The 11370-nt window shown below is 45.0% G+C and overlaps 1 protein-coding gene across 4 annotated transcripts; it reads right to left on the reverse strand.

Moving 5' to 3' along the window:
• Positions 1-1229: 1229 nt before the first annotated feature.
• On the reverse strand, positions 1230-10184 carry LOC118237339. Of its 4 annotated transcripts, XM_035435943.1 has the most exons (5): positions 10050-10184; positions 8452-8561; positions 6853-7050; positions 4799-4976; positions 1230-3119 (listed from the first exon to the last, which is right to left on the reverse strand). In XM_035435943.1, exons 2-5 carry the CDS (start codon positions 8537-8539, stop codon positions 2522-2524), a joined length of 1062 nt encoding a protein of 353 aa, XP_035291834.1. In that variant the 5' UTR covers positions 8540-8561; positions 10050-10184; the 3' UTR covers positions 1230-2521. The 4 variants fall into 4 exon arrangements, 3 of the variants coding, with proteins under 3 accessions (XP_035291834.1, XP_035291835.1, XP_035291832.1); XR_004767149.1 differs by lacking the exon at positions 10050-10184 and having other exon boundaries at positions 1230-2095; positions 2437-3119; positions 6853-8526; XM_035435944.1 differs by lacking the exon at positions 6853-7050.
• Between the last annotated feature and the right edge of the window lie 1186 nt (positions 10185-11370).

The raw sequence follows: 11370 nt of genomic DNA on the forward strand, positions 1-11370 counted from the left end.
CTTGGAAGGAAGATCCGGATTCTTCCGGATTCTTCTGGATTCACCAAAGTGAATAATCGTGGAAAACAAACATTGCTGCTGCTGTATATGAATTATTTTGAAAAAAAAAACAAAACAAAATGAAACGACATATTTTTCAGTGTGGTACCTGGGGAACAATGAAAGGGTATTACGAATACCTTCAGCATTTATTGCAGACTATATCACACAAAATCATCTTGTAAGATTTCAGAGTACCAGAAGAGGTATGGATTCATAACGATTCCATTGTTTGCATTATTTTGCGTTAGCCCTTTGAAGAGTAGGTTTTTTGGAATGTTTTTTCAAAATTCTAAGTCAGTGGTCTAGAACATTGTTTTCAATTACCAGTAGTGAACCAACATTAGAATGTTCAGTTAAGAACACTCTGATCACATATTTATGATCTTGCACCTTAAAAGGTTAAAGATTACAGCTAGGAACTCATATAGGGCACAGGTGCAGGAGGTAAAATGGAGAACAAACATGCAGACATCTATGGTAAGCTTGCAAAAATAAAATGGCTGAATGAACACTTGAGAAACTACAAAAAATACCAATGGAACAAATGTATATCACAAATCTGCATATAGAGACAATTATTTTATTATCCCAAAATGTTTCCTTAATCTTAAAAATCAAAGCATACCTACTGCATCTTCATAATTACACATAATCTGATCTACAGGACCTCCCTTTAAAGGTTGCCCTGCAATCGACCATGCAGTCGACCAATCACAGAATTGGATTAAAGGGGCTTGAAATCTCTTTTCTGCCCACAGAAATTCTCAGCTTCCACACTGGCGGTCAATGCCCACAGCTACTGTAACACTTGCTATTGTTCAACAGGCAAGTTGTAAATAAATGTTTAGCCCCATTAACCTTTGACCATGGGAAGGAATAGAACGCGATGCTTGAGACATTTTGTTTGGACAAAATCCTACAAAAGTCAAAATCATAAATATTCATATGTAATATTCCATGTTATTACCAAATAATCTCAAACAAGCCTGGTCACATACAGGCATACATTACTTAATAAAAAACACATTAGCTGTACCTTTGTGCCTCGAAATATGAAAATATCTAGCTTTATGGTTTTGCATTACACACAGAATAGTGAATTCTTGAGTGGTACAGTATGCAGTCCTGCAAGCAGTTATTATTTCATAATGTAAAACACATCTGTACAAAAACACCGACTGCCTCTATGTCATCACAGAACTTTATTCCTCATGGGGAGAACCCCCTATGAAGGCAATGATTCCTTATTCATTACGATGCACAAAAAACTATAAAAAAACTTAATAAAAAGCAAGCCAGCATTAACCCTGTTTTATATAGCGAGGTTTCTGCATTATAGTTATGAAATACTGTGAGATAAAGTTCAGCTCCACATGTGTGTAGTTTACAGTGAAGGAGGGTGCGCTTGATGAAAACAGTGAATAGAATCAAAGTCTGTTGCAGGGTTTGTAGATGGCTAGCTAAGCCTCTGTTCTGCTATGCTGCACTGAAAGACTGCTCAATCTGATGTGGGTGTGAAAGGGGTTTTGACTGATACATGTCAGCCAAAGGCCTCTGATCCCACTGTTCATGGTCGATTAAGCCATACAGAAAGAATGTGCCCCCTCCCCCAATAACCCCCCCCACCTCGGGACACAGAGTGCCAGCTCTGACCTTTGCCCAGCCCACCTCCACCCCAGCTTTTTCAGCACTGACTCTATTGAGTTCACATCACAGCCCCATCCTCTCTTTAAAAGAACAAAACTGGGGTGGGGGGGGGGGGGGTCATTCATAATGAAGGAAAGGGAAAAAGCAGAGACGACTCAAACAATTTTAAGGCGAAATTCACTTTTCTTCTCTTCACTTTGTCTTTATTTTTGTTCTCTCCTCCTCTCCCCGGGGCTGTTTCCTACTCGAGTGCGAAACACTTGCTGCTTCCTCCTCCTGTGGAAAAAGAGGGAATGTTTTTCCTCCCCGGTGCCCCGTTTGGGCTTTTCCAAAGAAGAGCTGAGGGGGACGGATCGGAGACCGCGTACCGCGGCCAAGGGCCGTGGAGCCCCACCAAGAGGAAGCGCTGGAGGGAGGAGAGAAAGAGGAACGCTTTGATCGAGTTTCGCTTCCAGAGGGAAATGTTTGGTGCCGGTATCAATTTACTGACCGTTCCTTTTATATCTGTACTATTTACAGTAAACCTATTAATCCCTAGATTTTTTTCTCTCCTGCTTGCAAGCTCTGTTAACTCTGGAAAGCGCAGACAAGCCACTGCAACTTATCTCTCTGTAGTCCACTCGTTGAACCGTGGTGTTGGACCAGCACCAGCAATGAATACTGACCCGTGGGGTCACTGCACTGAAACCCAGTGTATTAATAGGACAAACCGTTCTCAATTGCGGGAATACAATTTCCCATAATTACCTATGCCAAACGAAACTAGGCTATTCTCTGAGCCTATAGGCCACAGTGTGCAATGATGCAGTGTTTCACCGGGGCCCTGCAAGTGTCACACATCAGTCCTGACACAGGACTGGGTAGAGGATGGTCGTGAGAGGCCTCCGCGGCCCGAAATGGAGGCGTTGGCTCTGCAGAGGGAGGACCCCGGCCTGCTGTTATGGGCTTGCAGAGTAAAAACAGTCTTCCTTGCCTGGGGCCCGTGCAAGCCCCACTCAAGGGTCGTGGTGGTTTTCAGCCTGAAGTGGTCCGTGGCCTTGGTGAGGACAGCCCTCTGGTAGTAGTTGTCCTTCTCCTTGGGCGGCCGCCACACCAGACGCCTCGAAGCAGAGCAGCGCGGCGGTCCCTTGACCTGTGCTCCCCTGTGCTCTTCCTGCAGGGGGCGCTCTGGACTCGGAGCTGGAGCCGGGTTAGGGGTGTCACCAGCAGGGTCCAGACTGTTCGCAGCAGAAATGGGAACACTGCTGGGAGTCACTGTGTTCCGAGAGCCGGCGGAGAGCTTGCCTCCCTGTCCAAGTCCGGGCATCGCCCTGGCAACTGCGCTTTTTTTCTGCTTCGCCACGCCGTGCCTCGGTCCCGTCCGGCTTGGGGCGGGGGGAACAGTTTTAGTGTCCATGGTTTCTGGTTGCTGGGGCAGACCTGTTGGATGCCTGGATAACATGTTGATTGGATGTTATTTGAAGAGGCAGAATTTTATGCACAGAAAACAAACTTAAGACACGATTCTACACATTTTGAAAAAAAGATATAATCCTGAGACATCCCCTACTACTTTGTGATACTTACTAAGCACACTTTCTCCCTGAGCTGTTCTGAACTGTTTTCATTACAAACAGAAGAAAGTGATAAAACTAAATACCGCAACTGTACAGTTTACATTAGCGAGAGGCTCAAAAAAAATAGCAGAAGTTTCAGAAATAGCCAAACTTTGTCAACAGTGGAACATCGCTAGGCTGAGCCGAAACAAAATTCTCCAAACCCTAATAGCGCTTCTCCTGAGACTCGCACTCAGAGGTCAGCTGTGTTTTCTGGAAAGATCTCAGGAACCACAAATATGACTTGGAACGCAAAATGTGTGCTGAATGCTGTCAGGCAATCCTCAATAGCAGCACAGATGGTGGAACTGGGACGCTTAGTCACACTGTGTCTGACCAGAAATATACTGTAAAGACTCATACCACTGACGGTCATACAACAATGTGCGTCCATGAACATCAGTGGTGTGACTGATACGGTCTTCATGTCATGCAGACTGCAGTGTACATGATTTGAGTTTGATTTATAATGTCATGAGGCCCCGGCATTGTGTCCTCAAAGGATAAGAGGCCCCTCTGTCACTGTCCATCGTTTCCATGGCGCAGGGTTAGCAGGTGGAGTTCCAGCCTTGCTTGTGATGTTTTTGGCTGTTGGACTTTGTCTTCGCTGTGAGTTTTATCACATTTACGAGGAGGAAAATAAACCCAGACTCCTTGAATCTGTTCTTTATTTATCTACTTAACCTAAAACCTAAAAATTTTATTTTCCTCTACTCGTCCTAATTTTGGTTCCTTTGCACACATGATCACCTCCATTTCTACCAGTGGAACGGTACCTGAAAGATCTCAATAATGTCAAAAATCACTATAAGTAATAAATAAATCAGTCTGTTTAAATGTATAATATACTAATGTAACTTGCTTCCATGTTCTTAATTTGTGCCTTGTCTCCAGGATGACCAAGGCTATGGGGGCCTACGTGTTGGCTGGGAGTCTGTTTGTTCCCAGAGTATACAGCAGGCGGCAGATACAGGGTTAAAGCAGCGTCCTTAATGTGAAGCGCTTCCCCTACGCAACTGAGATGGCTGAAACCTCATCTTTTTGGAGGACAACCACCTGGAAAGACCTGGTATGGTTCTGACCTAAATACTGCTTCCATCTCTCTGCTTTTATCTTTTATGTTTGCAGCATGTGTTTTAAAAAAGTTTACAGTGTTCAACTGGGTTAACAGTTGGCTCTGCTGCTGAAATTAAACCCAATCCCTGTTGCACCCTGTTCCTATTCTGTGCCAGTGTAAACTGTGGGTGGCACCCCTCCCCAAGCGCACTGTCTGAGCCATATTCATTCAAAGTGATGACTGTATGTCTCAGCTGCTCAACTGATGAGTGAGGAGAAGCAGCAGTTATCAGTACACCCTTTGATGGATAGCTTAAGCTTGCCTCCCCCCTCCCAAATTTACAGAGGATGTTGCAGTGATGAGACTGCCTAAAAATACAACCAGACGCTCCATACTGAGAGAGTAAGAGATAACTGTAAAAACAAAATAGCTGATAAATCAAATAGATTAGAAGTACCTGGCGTCCTCCTGGTCCTTCTCCTTCTCCCCTTCCTCATCGTAAAAAGGTGAGGGCAGGTAAAGGTGCAGCGAGGTGGAAGTGGAAGCCCCTCTGTGATCCCAGGACTCCTCCGCCTCCTCTCCGGCTCCGCCCTGGTCGGGTTTATCACCGCAGGGCGTGAGGCATCTTGAGCATTCTGCGGGATGAGGGACATCTGATTCAGTACGTTAACCGGGAGGAATGTGGGAAGGTTAAATTACGCAGATGGCTGAAATGGTCCCGCACAACAAGACCCTATGGGCCTGTTCCGTCCATTCGGGGGGCTGGGTCTTTGAGGTTGTGTTGTGGAATGCTCCCTGTGTGTTCAGCGGGAGCGCACGGCTCATTTCTGCTGTCGGGTTTGCTTCGGTGGACAAAGAGGCTGCGGACGCACTCGGTCAACCCCTGGCTACGTTTTCTTTGGCCCTCGAGCAAGATGCTGAAACGATGTAATAACGTCCCGCGTACGCTGATGGCGGGCAGGCCGCTCAGGCGGGGCCTCGCTCTCTGACAGGGCCTCGCGTTCTGACAGGGCCTCGCGGTCTGACAATGCCCAGCGACTCGTCCGTCGCACAGGGATGGTGCTGGCGACCGTCTCCGCGGAGCCCTCGCGTGCTTGCTGTGACGTACACACACGCGGCGGGTCTCTGGGGCGCGGTTGGCCGGGGGTGGGTGGTGGGGGGGATCTGGGTCACATGTGTGGTCCCTCGCGGCGTGTAGTTGATGCGGAGGATGAGGCCTGCGTCTTGTTTTCGGGGGTCGCGGGGCTCCTTGACAAGCCCCACAGGGAAGCATTCCTGCATTCCGCGGCCCGACAGGAGCAACAGAGGAGCTGAGTGAAGAAGCCCGTCATACGGACAGGGCACCCGGCCGCTGACTCCTCCCACCGAGTTCCCTTCAGCCGCGGGAGCGAAGATGATGTCTTAGCTATTTACGGGAGCCAAAACCCTATGAAGTATCACCTGTAGATATGAAGAGATACTTCCTGTACCGTATGGAAACTCAAACTCAAATCAGCTCAATAATAATGCCATGTTTGATGTTCCTGATTGCTTGACATCACTCGCCACTGAAATCATTGTACCATATTTACGAAAATTAATTAGTGTCACAGTCAATTTAATAAATAAAATGATGCACTAAAGTAATCTTTACGCCTCAGTGAATACAAGACAGGACTAATTAATGAACAGGGCAACTCAAGCCTAGTGTTTCAATGTCTTACCCTTTGCAGAATATACTATAGACAGTGAAAAATCAGTCTTGTCCCATTAAATAAATGCTAATAGCTGGTAAAGCTCTGGTTGCTCCATCGCTCCTTGTTCTTCTTTTCTTCTTTATATCTGGGCAAAAGTGCAGCTGATGCTCCTTTTTGCATTGTTCAGATGGACTAACAACAAAAATGGTAACCGATAATATTTCTTGGCCTTTGTGTCCAATGACTCTTAGCATCATAGTGGCTGAAACACAAAATGTGGCCCTTAACTCAGTACAAATAATACGCATTTCCATGTGAAACAACTAATATGTATCTGATTGGTTGAACTGCAAGAACCCGGCGTGTTCTGAACACTTGGAGCTGTTTCTGAGACCACCGGTTCCTAGCTGCGTGCTTCTGTTGGAGGTGATTAATGGAGCAGGCCTGCATCGTGTGTGCAGTGTGTAGAGTGCAGTGGGCTGTCTGGAGCACCAGGGGAATGCGCTGATCAAAAACTCCTTTCAAGTGGTTACAACCGAGGGGGAACAGCCTGGTCCACCGCACATACAGGCAGCCTCGACACATTAGCTCCAGATGTTTCCCTGGTCAGAGCAAACCCCTCAGGAAAAGAAAGAAATATTAAAATTTGATTTGTTTCACTCAAGACGGTAACTAATCTCAGGTCATCATTACGCGAGGAGGCTCTAATGATTTTAGAAAGTGTGGGAAAATCTGAAATCCAGCCGGACTGGACCGGTCAGTGAAGAACACACGTGCATTTTTGGGGGAGGAGGGCTACTCGTCTTAACGGGAGCAACTGGGCCAGAGGGGGCACCTTGGCTGTCGACGGCGGGGTCAGCCCGGTGCGGTCGCTCGCTCCCGCGCTCTTGCCCCTGGCCCAGTGCGGACGCGGCTCGCGCGCCGCCACCACCGGCTGTTCCGTCTGCCTCCCCTCTTTTCTGCAGCCTCCGCTGCGACCTGTACTCTCCGGCGCTGCACGGCCGCTGCTGCAGAGAGCATCGCGACCCCTGTGCTGAGAGACAGATTGTAGTACACAGGTAGCACAGCACATTCAGATCCTCACTTCTGCCTTTTAACTGGTGTAGCAGATGACCTAGTTCAGAGCAACCTGCACAGCTCAAATGAGTTTTACACATTTCCCATTAAAACCCCTTGCCACCCCGCAAAGCCAGTCTGCTAAAACATGACAATTCTACTTATTTCCCAGTGAAAATTTTTGTTTGAAAAATAGGTGAAAAGCCAGAGAAACGCCGTCTAGACATTCAAGTGAAAACCTGGTTACATTTGGTTGAAAAGTTTTCTAGCCGACGAGGACATAGCCAGGCCATATCTGGGTAAAACCTGAGCTATATTGGGGTTAGCCTAGTCTGCTTATGTCAAAATGTCTCTCAACTTAGATTTCTGCCTCACTGAACATCTAGATTCTGTCTTTTGCCACTGAGTATTATTTTGGATGAGTACATTCCTTCCTTAAGACTAGAACATTCCTTGTAATTTACGGAATAAACAAAAACATCTGATTAGGAGATCAGAATGAATGTGAACCATATGACAGTTTCAGAGTACGGGAGATCCAGGCTGCGATGAGTTGGTGGTAACAAGCTGAAATGCTATACATTTAAGGACACCAAAGAGTCATAATCTGCTGTCCCTTTTAGAAGCTATCATGCTATGTCTGAAAGTTGTGAAATATAAGTGCCATGAAATAAGATAAATAAGAGGGGATCAGCTGTCCCACCCAATCTTGTTGTCCCACCAATGACTGCTGTGATAATTAATCGAATTACAATGCCTTGCCTGTCTCTGTACTGAAAATTGCCCCTTTGGAAAAAGTGACTTCCTAAAAAGACACAGAAAAATCGTACATGTATTTTGCCACAACCAAGAGAAGGAATGAATCTTAAATGAGCTGGAAAATGAGCTTGGGCCTTGTGTACATTTTCACATTGGATCAGCCCAGCGAGCCGTTGAATACTGTCAAAAAAAGTGAAGCAGGTGCCCGGCAGGCTCATGCCCAGGAAAGAAGCAGCAGGGATTGTTCCTGCCTGCCAGGCATTAATCTACCAAGGGGCACAAGTCAACAAGCCTTCTTACCCCCCGCTCACTCCACTCTCCGGAGAACTGTGTGAGAGGCAGGAAAGGACTGAGCTTAAACTAAAGTGCATGCAAAGAAAAGCAAGAGAAAGCACTCCCTGTAACACTGATGGAGTGGCCCTATCGCTGTTGTTGCAGGAGTGTGATTTATAGCAGCGACACTCTTTCTGTACATTAACAGACTTCCTTCCTGTGCTCGTTCAATTGCATTTACAAATGTCAGCTGCAGGAAAACACCAAGGCAGTAATTTCCCCAATGAAGCCCTTTATCTACAAGGCTTTTCTTGGATTGGCTTATTGGAAACTGATGAAATTTTACCTCTCAGAAGCCTACATACATCATCTTGGGGCACCGTGTTTACAGCCAGTGTTCTTCTCAGCACCGGAGTGTATCTTCCTGACAACATTGCATGGAGTCTGGCAGCCAAGCTGGGTGAGAGAGATTCACGGAAATTCATGGAAAAACTTGTGCACTGGTGCACTGTGATTTCAAACTTTTTTTGTAATCCCATGATTGCAACATTTAATTGTTCTTTTAAATATGCTACCCACAGTTGCTCAAGTTTTTTGAATATTAAAAAATTTTGACAAAAAATTACCAGCACAGGCTTAATTCCTTAATTAATCAGGTGTAATTCATCCATTACATTCTATTATAACTGACTCAGTTTGAGTGCCTGACATCCATACAGTAATAACAATATATTGTCAATAAGGATGCAATGCTGATTGAAGTGTGATTTGCCATATAACTGCCCAGTTCACTCAGGTGGGCAGAAATGCCTATTACAAGACATCTCAAACAAGATAAAGAAAAGTGAACTTTAGACATCACCCTTGTACTGCAAACCATTATGTCGCAGTTAGTAAATACATGCTTGATAAAACAAGTTACATCTGCCCATCTACTCAGTTGCTTTATCAATTTTCATGGCCTTGTGATTCAAAAGGATTTTTTGTCAAAACATTTCAGATGCAGCCACACTCTGAATTTCATTTTCTGGATTCCCAAAAACGAATCTAAAACCAAGGACAAGGCTTCTTTTATGGAGTAAAAGAACAAGAAGTCACACACTGCAGCATGCACTTTTGTCAGCAGATTGTTTTTCAAGATATGAAAATAACGAGCCATTAACTAGCAACTCACCATGTGGTATGTGGGCATCAACGTGCAAACCCAAAGATATCTTTTGACAGAAACAGGGCTGGTCACAAAATCCATGCCGGCTTTAGTACAGACATGTAGTGCTTTGCAGATACAAAAGACAGTGACTAGGTCTCTGTTTGTAACCCCATGTAATTTACCTTTTGTCCTGTTTCATGTTACAACAAGCCAACAGTAATAAGGGTTATTACAACTATACTGAAGACAGTTTCGAATGTGGTTTGGATGAAATGATAAGACTGGTACATTCCTTGTAATGTACAGAATAAACAAGAGCATCTGATTAGAAGATCAGAATGAATGTGAACCACACAGTGGTCACAGTGGAGTACAAGAGATCCAGTCTGTGATGGTTTGGTGGTAACAAGCCAAAATGCTGTACGTTTAAGGACACCCAAGAGTTATAATAAGCAATCTCTTTTAGAAGCTGTTATGCTACATTCTAGAAGTTATGCAATGTAAGTATGCTGTTATACAGTTTTAAATAAGAGGGGACCAGCTGTCCCACCCACTCTTTTAACTTGTTGTGATAATGAATTGAATTGAATGTGTTGTTTGTCTCTGTACTGGAAATTGCCCCTCTTGGAAAAATGCCCTTTTCCCAAACAGTGGCTCTAAAAGCAGCTCTCTAGGAAATGGTTGGAAAGGTCTTAAGCACACAGCTTACTTTACCATCTATTCTCCACTCAGCCATGCAAAATTCCCTAAATTCAGCCACAGTGACTTTAAAATGCCACTTAAACAGCTCTTACCTGCCCAGTTTTAGAATGCCAGCACACTTGAGTGAAGTTCTCCTGCAGACATACCACCCATTTACCCAGAAGTACTTGCATTAGATTTACACGCCAGGCTGTCTTTGCCGTTACCAAGGGAATGCTGAGCTGAGGTGCAGGGTTTGTTTGTGGTTTAATTGTGAAGATATATGGGGCAAGTGTCGATGTTGTCATGGGAACAAAAGGGACCTGACTACAACAGCTACAAGAGGCCTCCCTTTGCAGGTCAATATTTTCTGTGTTTAGCACATGGCACTTGTCCATGAGCTCATTAAAAATCCAAAAAAGAACCAAATGATTATTGCATAAAGGATTGAGTAGCAGCATTTTGACTCACTCTGACAACTTGGTGAATCCATGGCATGGGCTATATGTATTTTTCCATTTCAGCCTTATCGGCCAACTAGAATAAGAGCATCTGTGAATTTAATGAACAATAACACAATAACGATGACCAAAGCCAGAGCCTGAAGCGGAAGCCTTGCAGTTTATTTTTGCGTATTTAAGAGCCCTCTTAGCGCCCGTAGCACAGCTTGCGCTTGTTCTGGTTTACAGCTCACTCCAGCCGGCAGGTTTGGAGAGGTCAAAAGGACCGCAGTTCAGCTGTCAGCGTCATGTTTGTCTTTCCTTCGGTCCCCATCAATAGCGCAGCGCGCGGTTCTGTGGGAGGGAGAAGGGACACGTGGGCTGCAGTCGTTCACTTGCAGCTCATTCACTGCCTGACAGCAATCAGGCTGTTGCTGTGGATTTAAATAACCAGATCTGATTTCCAGTACAGTTTATAGAGAGCACAGAAACCTCTGACCTATCATATTACTGTGAGTAATCATCACCCTTGAACAATAGTGGTCGTTAGGCCCCACACAATTAATGCATATTATGAAGAAACAAATGCCCCAGAGATTATTTGAAGCGATATTGTGTTAGCACAAATTTGGCAGCCTGCTACTTTTTGTGTGAAAATATATGGTTATTATACCACAGCGTTGCCTTTGCCCTGAAGCATGCTAAATCTTGGTTTCTCTTGATTTCATGGAGTCCAAAACCTTTCTGTAAGTACCCCCCACATGTTTTTTTTAGAATGAAGCGTGGGGTTAAAGGTCATGTCATGGCCCTTCCTCCCACAGGGAGAGTGTTTTAAAGATGACTAGACTGATTGATGCTTCTTCTCTCTGAAGTTTGTCTCTTGGTCAAAATTCCGGTACTATTTTGATGTCACTAACACAAAGGGAAAACAAAAATGGTGTTTGAACGTCATACAAATCAGATACAGATGAAAAAACTCCCAACCCTGACCAAA

Source organism: Anguilla anguilla, chromosome 10, assembly GCF_013347855.1.
Source record: "Anguilla anguilla isolate fAngAng1 chromosome 10, fAngAng1.pri, whole genome shotgun sequence".
NCBI classification, from domain to species: Eukaryota; Metazoa; Chordata; class Actinopteri; order Anguilliformes; family Anguillidae; genus Anguilla; species Anguilla anguilla.